General features: G+C 38.3%; 1 protein-coding gene across 1 annotated transcript; it reads left to right on the top strand.

The window, feature by feature from the left end:
- The first annotated feature begins 1,658 nt into the window (after positions 1-1,658).
- LOC137946188 (protein OBERON 4-like) lies at positions 1,659-5,827 on the top strand. The gene is made up of 2 exons (XM_068792398.1): positions 1,659-4,898; positions 5,208-5,827. Exons 1-2 carry the CDS (start codon positions 1,931-1,933, stop codon positions 5,768-5,770), a joined length of 3,531 nt encoding a protein of 1,176 aa, XP_068648499.1. The 5' UTR covers positions 1,659-1,930; the 3' UTR covers positions 5,771-5,827.
- Positions 5,828-17,058: the final 11,231 nt, after the last annotated feature.

Genomic DNA, 17,058 nt, shown 5'->3' with positions numbered 1-17,058 from the left:
TAGATGATTACTTTAATCACGACAAGCAAATGATTGTTACAAATCTGAATTTAAAAAATGAAGTTGGCACGCCACTAACTACTGATTATAGGTAAAAAATAACTCACAAAAGATCTTGTTGTCTACGATTCACCCTATTAATACCCCACATAAAATGGGTGTTAATCATTTGAGCAAATTGGTAGCTAAAAGCCTAGAATAACAAAGATTTTTGTTGTAACGGAGACCATACTTTTCTAGTTCTTTAAGAGGCTCACTTGGAGGTAGTGGTGGGAGGTTTATTATACCCTCCTTAAGATGGTGAGAAACTTCCCAAAAATCAATTAAGCACTCTTAACTACCTTTGGTAAGAAAAATATTTGATTAGTGTACTAACGCATTACACATGTCATAGGGGTGGTATCGAGTCGAGTTGACTTGAATTGATATAAATTTATTCTTATTGAACTCCAAGCTATCAAAGATGAATCAAAGACTTTGCAATCAAACATACTTAATGTGTAATAACCAACTCAATAAACCTAAAAAAAAAAAACACCTCTGTCAATAATGTTGATGGACGGACCCAAAAGAGCTACACAATCTATCATGTTTGAGGTTTGAAGTAAATAAAAACCACTATCAATTAACTAAAAAGGGAATCAATGAAAAGAATTAGAGTAAAAAGGTAATTTCATAAAATAATCTATATTAACGAATTAGCTCGTTGGGAAAATCCCGAGTTTGACTTGTAATACTTAACGAACCTCATTTTAAGTTTGAACTCTGAGCTGAACTCAAATAAAAACAAAATTGAGCCAAACTTTTTTTGAATCACGTTAGCAAGTACGTTCGCTTGGTGCAACCCTTACACATACCCACCGGTCGGTTATAAGAGACAAATTTCCCAAAAAAATTAATTAAGCACTCTCAACTTCGTTTGGTAAGAAAAATAATTGATGAGTGTACTAACACGGTACACACGTCACACACCTCGAGGAACAAGGAGAGGCGAAGCGCTTGTTCTTGGTCCGAACGAAAAGCTTGAAAGAGAAGCGAGTCAATAAAGTAAGTCGGACAACACCAGGGCGTCAAGAGACTGTCAAAGGGGTCAAATAAAAACGTCTCCGAGAACGGTAAAGAAGCAGTGACAGAGCTGGTGAGCTGTCCCTTCTGAAATTTCTCCTACCTACCTTTGCACTTTTGTCAACGACCGCACCCTCTCCCTCATGAAGTTGGAAAAAAATCGTAATTGTGTGCGCGCACGGCACAAACATCTCATCAAGTAGAGTTGTGGATTACTGAAACTTCGTAGCCTGCTTGAATAACTCAAACGGGGGAGTAGTGGGAGTGTGGGACTACAAGTCTTTCTAGCCCGCTCTCCTTCTCGAGGAGGAGCTCCGAGATTCGAGCTTGCGTTCGATTCCCCGGCGGATGTACAAATTGAGGACGACGGGAACTCTCTTCAGTCCCATCTTAGACCCACATCTGGAGATGGAGCTTTTCTAGTCAAGTCGGATATGCCACGTGGATGCTGATGGTCGCAGATTCGTGGTCCAAGGTTTACTGTACCGCGGCGTCATTTGGTATCTCTACTTTTAATTGCGTTGACTGCATGTATAACTTATCAAAGACGCTCTCTCGCGTTCAAGGCTGGATTTTTTATTGTCGCTTCATGGATAAAACCTTGAACGTCCCTCCTTCGCGCCGGAAAAATCCCAACGGGAACCTGTGGAAGGCCTTCTACGGCGCTGCCCTTCCGGTCATTTCGCGTATGGAATGATCCAGCAGAAGCAGGTACTTGGAATTCTTATCCCTTCTTTTGTCTTTAGCGCTCTGAAATTTCAGCCGGGGGATTTCGAACTTTTAGGGTTTGGAATAGGTAGGGTTACAGGCCGTGATTGGATTTTCCTCACTTTCGGTTGCTGTTTGGTCTTTCCAATTATCTCCAATGAAACGGCCGAGATCTTACGGGGAAGATCTTGACGCCATCGGCGATAAGAGTGTTTGTAAAGATTGGGGGAGGAGAGATCAGGAGTCCGACCGTTCGTCGTCTCATCGAAGGTTCTATCTGAAGACTGAAAACGGTCGCAAAGGCTCATCTTCATCCTCAGCTTATGATCGTTCCTTGGATGAGGACCGGGAAGTCTCTAGAGCATCTAGGAAGCGTTTTGATCACGAGTCAGATGGTTTTGACCGGAGAAAGAGTTTCGAGCGGTACCGTGACTGTGGCGACCGGGTGCTCTCGACTTCTTCGCCGCGTAATGTTTATGGAACTGAGAGGATTCATCGCTCGGAAAGTTTCTCCTCATCAAGGAGGGACTTTCCGAAAGGGTTTAGGTCAGACAGGGAGCGCTCTAGGCGGGAGGACAGTGATTCCTCGTGGCGAAGACCGAGCGCCAACAAAGACTCTGATGAAGACATGAGATTTGGTGTGGATAAAGGGAATCGGTTGGGTTCTGAGGACAGGGGAAGTGTGAGATCTCCGCCGGGCCATAGAGAGGCTGTCAAATCACCGCAATGGTCGAAAGATTCTAGTGGCGAGAGATCAAAGAGTGTTGAGACGAAGAAGAGTGAGGAAACCCACGTTGAGACGAAGAAGAGCGAGGAAACCCACGGAGAGAGCGGTAATAGTAGCGAAATGGAAGAAGGGGAGCTGGAGCCGGAGCAGGAAGCAGAGCCAGAGCCAGCGCCAGAGCCCGAACCTAGACCTGAATCGGAACCTGATCCGCCTACTGTTGTGAAATCAGAGGTTGGTGAGGAGTCCCAGATACAGAAGGAAGCTCTGGTTGGGTCAGAAAGGAATCCTCAAGGTGAAGAGAACTTTGAGACTGACAATGATAAGTTGGCTATTTTCGATGTTAAACAGGATGATGGGACTGCAGAAACTATTGCAGGTGAAGTGGAAGAAATCGATAAGGCATTGGATGATTCTGAGGGAACAGTTAATGATATTGGTGCGAAACAGGAGGTTAAAGCTGATGAAAATGAAGTGCAGGAAGAGAAACTTAAGGAAGAAACTTTGTCTCTTCCTTCCCCTGAAAAAGAGGAGACAACAGGGACAGCAGATGTTGAGAAGGTCCTACCTTTGGAGGAGGAGTCAAAAGAGAGCAAGGATATCAACCTCGAGGTCCAAGCAGAGGAGAATGATTCACCCAGTAGGAATAAAGAATCTGTTCAAGGAAACGGCACATTAGAAGTAGTTTCAAGGTTTATTGCTAATAAGTTGAACACGGACAATGGGAAGGACAAAGGTAAACGTCTTGCTGTTGTGCTGTCCCATGAAGGCAACTCTATAGAAGATAGTGGGTGCATGGGAAGGGATCCGATGGCTGGGAGAGAAGATCCTATGGAAGGACCAAGCACTAGTGGATTCAAGTTATTCTTTTCTTCTGATTTAACTAAACAGGCAAAAGTCAGCAATTCTGGAATTAATAAGAAGAAGGAAGAGAAGTTGAAAATGGAACCTCTGGAGCTGTCTCTTGGATTACCAAATGTGTCAGTAGCTCCTTCCCATGAAAATTCCAAGCAAGGTGCAAAGTCACCAAGTCATGGAAGGAGTGCCCACTCTTTACCTACGACTACTTTCCGTACAAATTCTGATGGGTTCACTGCCTCAATCTCCTTTTCAGGTTCCCAGACATTCATACACAACCCTAGCTGCTCTCTCACACAAAACTCATTTGAAAACTTTGAGCAATCAGTTGGTAGTCATCCCATATTTCAGGGTATCGATCAAGTTTCCCACGGGAGTTGGCATGCACAGTATCCAAATGATACTAAGCTCAAGGAAGTGTCTCTTTACCAAAGAGCAATTCAGAATGGAAGTGGTGCTCTAAATTCTTCTCAGGTGTCTCCTGGGATTTTGAATGGTCAATCTGGAACTGCTGGAGTCCCTAGCCTGGACAGACAAGCAAGTCTTCAGAAACAAATGTCAGGGCATTTTAGGCAAGAAGAGGTCAGGTCTCCCTCTCAAAGTATTGGTTCTCATGATGCTAGATCAGAACATAGTAGGGATTGTAAACGGATCTTGAGAGAGAGAAATAGTGGTGGCGTTTTATTTAGGTGTAGCCAAGGGGAAACAGAACAATTTGGGCCAGGTGTTGCAGAATGGTATGTTGCAAAGATAATCTTGGACCCAATACAATCTGTGGCAAGGGTAATAAAAGAAATGCCCGAGCAGTCTGTAGTGTGTTTAAAGGAAAGCGTCTCCGAGATGATAGAGAATGAACTTAAGCTTCGAGCTATGCAGGAAATGCTTCAGAGGAGGTCTGACCTTACACTAGAAGCTTTGGCTAGCTGCCATCGAGTCCAGTTAGAGATCTTGGTTGCACTTAGGACTGGTCTCCGTGATTTTCTTCGGCGGGCCACTAGTATTCCTTCTCCTGATCTAGTGGAGATTTTTTTGAATTTGAAATGTAGAAATCTCGCTTGTAGCAGTATCCTCCCTGTGGAAGAATGTGATTGCAAAGTCTGCTCTCAGAAGAATGGCTTCTGCAGTGCATGCATGTGCATTGTTTGTTCAAAGTTTGATATGGCATCCAATACATGTAGTTGGGTTGGTTGTGATGTTTGCGTGCATTGGTGTCATACTGATTGTGCATTACGTGGTGCTCAAATTAGAAATGGAAGGAGTATAACTGGTTCCCATGGAACAACAGAGATGCAGTTCTTTTGTGTTGCCTGTGATCATCCTTCAGAGATGTTTGGCTTTGTAAAGGAAGTTTTCAAAACCTGCGCAAAGGAGTGGAAGGCTGAAACACTTTACAAAGAACTGGAGTATGTCAAGAGAATCTTTTGTGCCAGTGAGGATGCAAGGGGAAAGCAACTGCATGATGTGGCCATACGGATGCTCAGTAAATTAGAGAACAAGTCCAGTCTTCCTGAAGTCTTCAATTGTATCAATGGATTCATGTCAGGTAAATTGGCTTATCTCTCTCTCTCTCTGTCTCTCTCTAAAACGAATCATTATTAAAACAAATTGTCATAGGACGACAAAAGATTATTAAATATACTTCACCTGCTCTTTTTAGTGATTTATTCTTGTGTTATAAAGAAATGCATTATGTTCTGTAACCATAATTAGCTTACTGTTTATTCTCTAATTTTTTTGTTCAAAAAAATTGTGTTATATATTTGAGGCAATAGTATTTAACTTTAGGTTGAAGTCAAGTTCTGATTATTTGTAATTTCACTTACATGAGATCCTTTTCTCTCTTAAAATCCAGAAACTGACTATAACAAGACTCCATCTTTTCCGATAAAGGAGCCCCCACCACAGAAGAATCCCGGTGAAGGAAGTAATGTAATGGCTGGTCCAACCCAGGAACCAGCTTGGCTAAGACCTGCATCCACAGAGAAAGCTCCTACTGCTGGTGGGGTCCCTATGCTGGACTGGGAGAAGACAGGGGCCAGAAGAAGTGTTGTGGTTCCAGAATTGCTAGTAAATGTTGAAAAGAAGCCTATTGTGGATGAGCTGGAAAGCATTGTACGGATTAAACAAGCAGAGGCCAAAATGTTTCAGGCAAGGGCTGATGATGCAAGAAGAGAAGCTGAAGGCCTGAAACGAATTGCAATTGCCAAGAATGAAAAGATAGAGGAAGAGTATGCAAGCCGAATCACAAAGTTGCGTTTGGTTGAGACAGAGGAAAGACGAAGACAGAAACTTGAAGAATTTCAGGTTCTAGAGAGAGCACATCTTGAGTATTTCAATATGAAGGTTAGGATGGAAGCAGATATTAAAGATCTGTTATTAAAAATGGAAGCAACAAAGCGTAACCTTAGTACATGATACCTATGACTCATATATTTGCAAGATTTTGAGGACTCATCACAGTGTAACTATACCATTTTAGGGGGGTGGGGGGGGGGGGGGGAGTCTCTGGTGAATACAGGCATCTAGGTTGTACTATCTGTTCACATGTTCCATGCAACATACAGTTTTAGACTTCATATAATGTACAATAGCTTAGCTGTTAGCTTTCTGCCTTCTCTCCCTCTCTCTCACTGGAGTTTGTACAGTGAATGCTCCATCTTTTGTGCTATGCATGGTTCCATTTGAGGAAGCAAATTCAAAGAAAAATGTAGATTGATCAAGTTTATTTATGTTTTAGTCTCTCTCCCTCTTTCTCTCCCATCATGTTCTCTTTCTAGTGCATAACTATTTAAGCTTTGTATCTGTCTTCGCATCCAATAGAACATGGGTACCATTTTGGTACTTCATCAAATCCTAAAAGAATGGTGTTGAGATTTGTTGAATTTATGGAATTGAAAAAAAACTTCATTTAATTATTGTAATCAGAGTATATGAACCCCTATTTATAATAGAGGAAAGTAGTAGAGTCTAATTACAATTAAACTACCTTTGTCCCAATTATACCCAAACTCTAACACTTAAAGATAAGTCCTAGCATAATTAAATAACTCAATATAAATAAAAGACTAACATAACTAAAACACCTTTAAACTGAAACTCTTTTGTGAGACCTGCTTCCATAATAATTTTGGTTCTGTAAGATTTCTTATTGTGAGAGTCATGTAAGACTCTTTCATATTTGCTCTTCAACACTCCCCCTCAAGTTGGAGTTTATAACTTCAGCTTGCAATGCAAAGGATTCTTGGTCTTCAATTTTTATAGATGCAAAAACCGTTTTTGTGCTCCCCTTTTCTTGAATATTTTGGTAACATAAATTTTACCACAACATACAGAATAAAATACTTCTTTTTTATACTTCTCCCCCCTCAAGGTGGGAGGTGATGACAGTGATCCCAGCTTGAACCAAATAGCATAGATATAGAAATAAGCTCCTCCATCACGGTGTCCCAACCCGAGCATCGACTCTCAAAGGTAGAAATGGGTGATAAGTGGGTAATGCCTGTCATTCACAAGACGGTGATAAATGACCCACGGGTACATATAAAATGTCTCAATAGACTTAAGACACCCATATATATTGCAACACACAAGAGGTTAGCCTAATGGGGTATGTGAGAATAAAAAAAGGATGGTAGGAGTAAGGTAACCGAAAAAGGGGTAAGTGAGATATTTTCCTAATATAGTTAATAAATAACAGCAACTCAAAAAGTGACACAAAAAAATGGGCTTAAATTCGGATTTTTCAATGCAACAGGATACCAGTTTGACATTTGATTCTTCTAATGTGAATATATCCTTAAATATAGATCAGATTAACACGAAATTTTCTCTTTTTGAAACTAAACTTAAATACCTTTCATCCAAGTATAACTTCTCTGCATAAAATATACTTTTTTTGAGATAAATAATTTGATAGATTTCGGTTTCTATAATCTAACGAACTAAGTACTATTTCTTCTTTTTGCTAGCATGACCATTGACTCTTCCAAGATCAATATTTCTATATAAAAAACTCAGATCTAGAATTGGTTAAATAGGTAAGAAAATAGACTTACAGATCTTTCTTTTCATATATAATTCTCCATATAAAGTCTCGTTCTTGATGGAAAGGATAAGTTGGCTCGTTCTATTGCTGCTCGAACCTCTCTTGCAATCTGACCTTTGTTGCTTCAAATATTATTTTTTTTTTGTAGAAAATTCCGATTACCAAAATTCGTTTTTCTTTGGACAGTAGTCTTGAATATCTTTCCGTCAATATATAATGGGCAATATGAAAAATTCAGTATAGAGGTGAAAACGCAAAGCAAACAACGGGTATAAGGACTAAAAAGAGAAAAAAAAAGATAAATACGAACCTAAACTGCTAGAGATAATAGATCAGAAAAGATCACATTATCATTATGGGTTGATCGAGTCAACTCACAGAACTTGCTTTGATACCATGTTGAATATATGGAAAAGAGAAAAACTTCGTTGATTTGTTATAATCAGAGTACATGAACCCCTATTTATAATAGAGGAAAGTAGTAGAGTCTAATTACAATTAAACTACCTTTGTCCCAATTATACCCAAACTTTAACACTTTTTTTTTTTTTTTTTGAGTAAAAAGGTGTGTATATGTATTGCTAGAAGAAAAGGGAAATATTACAATACCTAGCTAAAAATGGCCTTCCTCTACAACAAGATGTTGGAGGGAAACGCCTATATATCCGCTAGGTGATTCGTGGATCAGGAATGTATTTCCAATTACATAGCAATTGAGAAATTAAATTACAGATATCCTCAAACAAATCCTAGTGCAGCTAAGGAGGTTTAGAAGACTTCTTGCACCAATTGATGACGACTTTTGAGTCTCCTTCAACACAAAGAGGGCCTACCAACCATTGCTTGAAAAGTTTTAAACCATTATACAGCCCAGAAAACTCAGCAGTAGTTGAGTCAGATACTCCAATCGGCCCAACAAATGAAAGGAGAAGATTTCCATTCTCGTCATGGATGACCCCTCCAAATCTAATAGGTCCGGGGCAGCCAAAAGTGCTTCCATCAAAATTTAATTTGAAATGTCCCATTGGGGATGGAGACCAAGCTTCCATAGCCGAGGGGCGAGATGGGTAAGACATTTCTGCTATAAGTCGCCAATTCCCTCTCAAATTTGATCCTTTTAAAATTTGAAATTCTTTCCGCATGAGTATCTAGGAGGATATTTGCCCCACAATTCTATTAATCAAGATATTCCTTGGAAGAGAGTTTCTATTATATTTCCGGTTATTTCTCTCTTTCCATAAAGCCTAGATGATATGACCAACGCAACATGAGATAAGTAATTTTCCGATTTTAGAAAGATGAGTGCTAGTAATAGTGAGGATTGTGGACAAGAGATCTTGAGAAGGATAATATTGCAGATCAATTTTGTTAATGAGTTCGGTCCAAACAGTATGAGCATAATCGTAGTGTAACAAAATGTGGTCCGCAATTTTAGGAGTGCTTTGGCAAAAAGGGCAAAGGGGGTTTAGAACATTTGTTCCTCAACGAATTAACGAATAAAATGTCAAAATTTTATTTCGGCATGCGGTCCAAATAAAAAACTTCGCTCAAGGTGGTGCGAGTAAGGACCACGCAATGACAGCAAGAATGGTTGGATTGAGTTGAGTGGAGAGAGAGTAGGAAGTTGTAGGCAGAAGCAGTAGAGAATGTACCTTGTCGGCATGGAGTCCTGATGAGAAAGTCAGGTGCATTTATGAGCCGTACCGATGATAGACCCGTGACAAGATCTGCAGCTTCAAGAGCTACGACATAAATAGAAGATTAACATAAGTAAAACACCTGTAAATTGAAACTCTTCTATGAGACTTGCTTCCATAATAATTTTGGTTTTATAAGACTTTTTATTGTGAGAGTTATGTAAGATTCTTCCATATTTGCTCTTCAAAAAAATCTATCAGTCTTGCAGGAATGTGACATCATTTGTTGAAGCTTGGATTACTTTTGTCTTTCACCAGGAGCTCTGGTGTGCTTCTATCTAGCACTGTTCACCTTCTCAAAGAGAAAACAAGGTATTCTTCTATCTCGTACAAGCTTCATTTGAACCAGTTGCTAATTCTTTTTCTGCAAGTCCATAATTTGGCATCTTATGGGCAAAAATGATCAACTCCTCTTTTGATCCATCATCAATAAAGCATTCATATGTACGCTGGGTACTATTTTCTAGCTTGCCCAGTAAAACCAAGGTTGTTAGGTTCCACTTTTTAAGAGAGATTGATCTCAATTAAAAAATTTTCAATTTCAGTTTTGGGTGAACTTGCTATTTTTTCTCAATTTCAAGTGGAATTGGCTGTTAATTTCCGTGAGAACACATATGAGCTTATCGTACTTTATTCATTCTCCCATTTATGTGATTAATGGCATTCCTTGTTGTGATTCAGTGAGTTGCTTAAATTTATCTTTTTGTTTAGGGTTTTATGGTGGGCATGTTGGTTCTTCTCAGAGGGAAACAGAGTTTTGGTACTTTGGCAGAAGTAACTTTTGTAACATTTTTTAAAGATACTAGATAATTTACGAGGTTGTGTAATTTTTTTCTATAAAACTATTTTTATTTGAAAGGTAAAGTCGTGGGGATACCAGTGTGCCACCTGTCACACGAGTCTACATTAGGAGACGTCGGGCCCCACCAGGACCCACCACCCTCATATTTCTGTAATTTATTTATTTTATTTTATTTTATTTTTTGTTTTATTTCCCCTGATTTTATGAGATTTATCAGATAGTGATTTATCTTTTTTTTTTTTTGAATTTCAGTTTTGTTACTTATTTAAAGGATTGTAATCAGAATAGTAAGACAGATTATTGGTGAATTAAAATTATCTTTCATTCTCTCCTTCCTGAGCTTTCTCTTCTTCCCCTCTGATCTTCTTTTTCTTCCCCAATTTCACCATCAGCACTGTTAAAATCACGTCGTTCAGTTCAACTATTTAGTAAAAATATTATTAGTGCAAAGAGAGGAAGTGGAACTTCTTCAAGTTACAATTAGGGGCAAAGAGTTCCCAACCAGCAGCTGGTTGCCTAGTGCATCAGATATGTTATTTGCTGCCCTCAAAATGTGCTGCCATTGATCATAGGGTTATAAATGTATGTGATTTCATTGAACATGAATGCAAGTCCTTAAGGAGGGGGTAGGGGTGGCATGACATGGGTTGGGTTTTCAAAAACCATCCTCCTACCAAGAACCTGCCTTGAAAGCTGTCCTCGCTAGAATGCATGATGGGATTGGAACTCTTATCCCATCCTGCCTTGTTCTCCTATTTTTTTGTCCCTGTGCCTGTCCTTGTCCCCATCCTTGCATCCCTGGCCCATCCCTACATTGGCTCATTATCCATTTAATTTTTTTTAGAGAGTCATGACCCTTTTAATTTTTAACTTAACTTTATAAATTATGTCCAAAATTAAAGAAACATACATAACAAAATATATAATATAAAATAGATAAAATTATAAAATTAAACTATGTAACAATTAAGATTCTCCCTAAATACCTTTATTCAAGTGAAAAGTCTCTATTTTTGAATGTTGGGATTATTAAAAATTATTAAGGGTGACTTTGTGTAACTACTGTGGGTTTTGTAGGTTATGGTTGGAAAAACCCATCTCCATGTGGAGTTTTTTGCTCAGCCATATTTCTGATCCGCTGGGGTGAGGGTTGGACCTTGCCCCCTTCTAAATTGGGTTGGGTTCTCCGTTTAACCGGACCAATGCCTACCACTAAGAGGGGGGATTCTTTTCATTCAGCCAATCACATTAGCTAAATCGTTGAGCAAAGAGTTATACTTTGTAATAATGTTCAGGAGAAGCTTTGGTGGAATCACGTAACCACTGCTAGGAGGATCGTGGGGGATGCTGGTGAGAAAGTAAATAAGAATTTCCAAGGATGGTAGGTAATGGAGCTTGAATATATGGAGGGAGGGAGGGAGGCCCGCATATGTGTTATGCCATTATAAAGTATTGTGCATAATTGCTTCAATTGCACTACTAATGGAACTAGTTGCTCCATCAAATGTTCTTTTGTTCCTTCCATAGGTAATAGGGGATGGCCACCATTGTCAAGGGTCTTACTTGGTTAAGGAAGCTTCCACTTGGAGCTTTTGGAAAAGTTAGAGTATGAAGCTGGCTGGCTGGCATGCAGAGTTGAACTCCAAACTTATTGAAAATTTCTCTCCATACCTTGAAAGAGTGGTGCACAAAGAAGTAATCCTCTGTTTTTCCTGAGCATCACAAAGCTTACAGAGGCTATTTACCACTGGACATCCACGAGTAGCACCTTACATAAAGTTTAGGACTTTGGCAGGACCAAATAGTTTCCAAGCAAGATGAGGCCAACAGGTAGTGCTGCTGCTAGATTGTTTTAGAAGTAAGGAGTTAAGGGATGCAATGATAAAGTGACCTATGGGAATAGTATCTTAAATTGGTTCACCCTGCCCTAAGGCCTACTATATGTACTTTCAAGTTTGGAAAGCAATGGTACCACTTTGTAGTCCTCCTGAGTCATGCAAAGTTTGTTTTAGTTGTGGATTACATGTTACCCTTTCCTGCTCCTTGCATTTAGAGTCTTGAATTGAAATATTCTTATTTATTGCCAAGCTTTATATTCTCAAGAATTGAGAGTTTAGTTCCCTCCTGGAAAGATTTTGCAGATCTTCCATGAAATTATGTATATTTCTGCCTTATTTCATTGTATTTAGAATTCTTTTCGAAGATCAGCTAATTCTTTAGTGAACTCACTTGCCAAGCAAGGAGTCTCCATTCAATCTCTTGTTTTTATAGAAACTCCTTAAGTTTATTTTATCTTTGCCTTTGGTCCTTTGAATAAAATATCACCTTTCTCCAAAAAAAGAAGAGAGTTTAGTGATGCATTACCAATTAGATATTTGTCCAAAATTTGATAGATGATCATGATTGAGCCTGAAATTTGAGATTGCGGAGGAAACTTTGCTTGCATTTGTAGGTAGCCTGCCTAATATTGGAAGTTTTATATGATGGAATGTCAGTAGAAATCCAAGCATGAGGATCTAACCCATACTGTTGTCAAATTGTCTTCCACAATGAATCTTTGTTTGTGGCAAATCTCCATAACCTTGTCGATTGTAAACATTTTTTTTTTTTTTTTTTTGAAATGGTGAATAAATTGTAGTGCCATATTCTTTAACTTCATTCTTTTAATTCCCATCCCTTCTTCATTTTTCTTAGACATACTTCCCATTTGATTGGTAGAAGCAAAATTTGTCAATAGAGTCGCAGCATAAAAGTTTCTTTTGAATAGCTTCCATTTTTAACCACCACACTTGCTTAACATTGAATGTTGGGGGGGGGGGGGGGGGGGGGGGGGGGGGAATAATTTGAAAGTCCCTCTAAACTAGACTTGATGGACATACTTCTATCAGCTTTTGAGAATAGATTACCCTTCCAAGAGGCCAACCATTTCTCAACTCTTTCAATGATTTGGTTCCATAAAAGTTGTGTGGGCCTCCATGAGAGACAGGCAGGCCATATGTTGATAGGAAGGATGAGGTGCTACAAGTGGTTTATCCCAAACAAGGAGCAGAGGGCTTCACTGAAAATATAGAACTGGACTTCTATAATAACCTCTTGATGTGCCATTGATGAGAAGAGAAAAATTGAGTAGAGATACAACTAATTCAAAATCTCTGCTTGTTCCTGGATCCCATTCTTTCTAGGAGGAAGTCAAGAAATTGCCATATCTTAAGAATTATCTTATATGGAGATGAGGCTGGTGGGCCTAAAATCCTGGGGGTATTCTGCATTCTCTTTTTAAGGAATTAATGTAAACGAGGCATCCATACGTAAGGAAGTAATGCTTGTGCGAAAGAGGTCTTCAGATATATAATAAATGTCCTGTTTGTGCTAGCTGTATACCCTCTTGTAGAATTCCATAGCAAATATGTATGGCCTTGGCACCTTATCCAGTGGCATAGATTTTAGGCTGCCTCTAATTTGTCAAGAGTGAAAGGGGCCTGGAAAGTCTCAGATTTAGCTGGTGAGACTTACTTGGATGTTTTATGGTTTTGGTCTGGTGGGAACCTCATCACTAAGTAGTTCAGAAAAAAAAGTTCATGAACTCATTAGTTATTTCATCCTGCTTTGAGGTGAGTACGCTGTTCACGTTAATACCTGAGACGTGAGTTCATCTTTTGAGTATCCATTTGAATCTTACCCTTTATTCAAATAAATTATCTCATGTTATTGTCATTTCGTATATTTCTCTTAGTAATTCTCTAGTGCTAATCTTCATTACTGCGAGGGTCCTGCTTTCCTCTTCTGCTTCTAGTTGCTGGATTCTGAAGAGAATATCTGCCCTCTTCATCGGAATTTTTCTAAAGCTTTGTTTGCATCAATCTCTGATTTTAAGCTTCAGCTCTTATAGTTTTTTATTAAATTTACATCTGTTGGCATTTTTTGAATTATGAAACCCAACTGTAGTTTCAGTTGATGAGAAAGAGTCTCCTTGGTACAACATGGATATAAACCAAAATAACGGGGAGGGGGTGCTGCATACCCAAAAATGGGGGAATGGTCCGAAATTGACTTTGGCAATATCATGGCTTCACAATTTGGAAATTGCTCCAGCCAATCTTGGGTGGCAAGAAAGTCATTTGACATTTGGGGGCCTAATTTTGTTATTTCTCCATGTAAAGGTAGGTCCTGAAATTGGCAGGTCAACAAGGCCAATGAGGAAATCTGAGAATTGTCTCATAGATGTTTTGATGCTTTTTGTATTGATGATCTGTCATGTGGAAATCTTTTGACATTGGAATCCCCACCTATAACCCATGATTAAGGCCAATCATTCATAGATAGTTTAAAATAGAGAGCAGGTCTTTGGGACGAGATTGTGGGACTAGACTGTTGCAATTCACCATGAGAAAGGATCTAACTTGGTGACGAAATTTGCTGTTATAGAAAATTTTTATGTTCTTGAATGCTTGAGCTCAACAATGTTCATATCTCACTCCATTGGTGAACCTCTAGCTTCAATTGCTCCCTATCCTAAGATGGTTTCAGACAACTGAATCTGTTTGTAGAATAGTCCTACATATATAAGTATTAAGAAAGATCCTATGGTTGTTATCTGCTAAAAATTTTCTAACTTAGGCTAGTCATTTTGGGGAACCTAGATCCAAATGGTATTGGTGTCAAATGTCTTTCTTGTTAGGCCCAATTTTATCCCTATTTTGTGTTGTCCACATCTCAGAATCATTGTCTGTTTGGATGTATGGGCGAGTGTTAGTGGGAATAGTTTTTATGTATATAAATGTTAAGAAAGGTCCTTTGGTTATCAGTTAGAAATGCCCCTTGACTTCTTTTGAGAACAAAAAGGTCTCTGGATTTATACTAGTTCTTTTTGGATGGAACTGGATCCAACTTTAGCAGAGGCATTCACAGAGGTGAGTTTTGTTTGTTGGAATAGGGTTATATTGATCTTGTGTTACTTTAAGAATTCTAGCAAGACAAAATCTTTTTTGATGAAAGTATTGCAATTGGAAATTACGTGTTAGGTGATGTGTTGGATTTCAAATTTTGGTAATGTTGACTTTGTGTTGTTGATGGTGCCTAATGAGTAGCTGCTATTATTTTAAGATTTTTGTGTTCTCATTGTAAGTGAATTGAACCCTAATCAATTTTAGTCTATTAATTAAAGTTTATATGGCTAGAACAATTTCATATAAAATGTGTGAAATATTCAATCTAAATTTTAAAACTAAAGGAAATAAACCGTGTGAAATATTTTTGAAGTACTCAAGGAAAGTAAACCATGTGAGAAGTACTGAAGTAAGAAGTAAGCTTAGACATTCGAAGAATAGTTCAAATATGCTATATAGGGCATTATTCATTTGATATCCTGTTATGGTCCTTTGGGGCCAACCTGGGTATGGGCACTGGGATGAGCTTGCTTAATATGAAATAAGTGTAAGGGTCTAGGTTTTTTGTGTTCTATTAGCTTTGGAGGTTTTTGTTTGAGTGAGGTTTCAAGATCCCTCTAAGTGACTTAATTTTGATGATAATAAACTCAAATAGTTAACTATGGCATACAAGTGTAATTTTTGTAGAAAAGAATAACAATATAGTATTTTGTGCAAAAAGAGTTGACCACTTCAGTCGGAGGAATGAAGAATAAAGGGTAGAAAGGAGTCGACCTAAAAAAGTAACAGGTTTTGAACTAAAAAGGAGTCAACCCCTTTAGTAGGAGAGTTAAAACCTTTAGAGTGTAGAAGTCTGAAGGAGTCAACCACACAGGTAGACCCATTGAATAGGAGAAACTGACAAAAGGAGTCGATCCCTTAAAACAATGAGTTTTGAACTAAAAAAGGAGAAAGTGAAAGTTTTAAAGAGCAAAAAGACCAAAGGAGTCGATCACACAAGCAAGAGTTGACTCCATTGAACCATAGAAACATATGAAAGGAATTAAACCTCTAAACATCAAGTTATGACTTTGAAAGGAGTCGACCTTGGTGCATGGGCAGAGAGGCGTCTAAAAAGAAAAGAGTCGATCACATGAAAAGAGTCAACTATAGCATCAGGCGAGAAATCCAAAAAGGAATGAGCCTCTGACAATGGAATCCACCCCTTTTTACAAAAAATATGTGACCTACCACCATGTTTTGCAGCAAAAATAGGATTTAATGCATATTTTTCATAAATTTGAATTTGATTTGGACCTCTTTTAATTATGAACTTGATTTGGACCTATTTTGCAAAATAACATAATGTCATTTTTCAACCATAATGCCCAATATTTTGAACATTGAAAATTTTTCTATGTAACTCTAACTTTCCCAAACAATGTACGAACTCTACCTAGAATGATTTTCAAAGCTCCCAAATATTCTCACTCAATCCAAACAATTTTGCTTCGTCCAAAACCCAAAGGAAGTCAAATTTCATACTTTTCTCCATAGAGCTAAATATTTTAGAACCTTTGTTCTTAAATATAGTTTGAATACTTAGATCTCTGATTACTGAGTTTGTGCCAAGTGATTGTTATATCTTAGTGAATTTAGTATTTGCACTTTGAGTATTTGATTGATTGAGTTCCTTATATAACCAGTTTCGTAGCAATTACTTGTGTTTTTTTATTTTTAATTCATTCATTTTTTGAGCCATTGAATTAATCGTAAATTCACCATAGGTTGGGTGTAATCTTTTATTGTTCTTGATTTGTTATATCTATCTATTTAGGAACATTATTTTGTTTGAATTGAAAAGCAAGGAACCCTTGCATTTATAAACCAATCAAGACTTGGATAAGTTGATTAGTAGGTGTTGAAAATCTTTTTGTGGGTCTAGGTGCTTGTATCTACTGGTTGTTGATCGTAAGTCCTTAGTGTTGGGCAGGTGTTATAATTGATCCTTAGGGGCTATTGTTGTAAATGCCGTTTGACTTGGTGAGTTCAACGTTGAGATGCAAACACCTTAGGAGTGGACATAACAATCCAATATGGTTGTGAGCCAATTTAAAAATATTGGTGTATTGACTGATTGAATAAGTTGATATATTTGTTAACTGAATTGATTTTGAAATGAGTTAAAGATTGAATTAACTATTAAAATTTGATAAACTTATCATCGCCCCTCTATGTTTATCCTTGTAGGACCTAACAAGTGGTATCAAAGTAAGATACTTTGAAAGCCTGCC

Source organism: Aristolochia californica, unplaced genomic scaffold, assembly GCF_029961685.1.
Source record: "Aristolochia californica isolate CCGP_79_NKW_82.1479 unplaced genomic scaffold, dmAriCali1.0.hap1 SCAF_12, whole genome shotgun sequence".
Taxonomy (NCBI): domain Eukaryota; kingdom Viridiplantae; phylum Streptophyta; class Magnoliopsida; order Piperales; family Aristolochiaceae; genus Aristolochia; species Aristolochia californica.
Note: the sequence above shows the minus strand (reverse complement) of the source record. Positions and strands in the feature narration are given on the sequence as shown.

Excerpts from the sequence above, each read along its gene's own strand:
- LOC137946188 (XM_068792398.1), top strand. The coding sequence starts at position 1,931 with ATGAAACGGCCGAGATCTTACGGGGAAGATCTTGACGCCATCGGCGAT. Across the intron at positions 4,899-5,207 it reads TATCAATGGATTCATGTCAG|AAACTGACTATAACAAGACT; the intron begins GTAAATTGGCTT and ends CTTAAAATCCAG.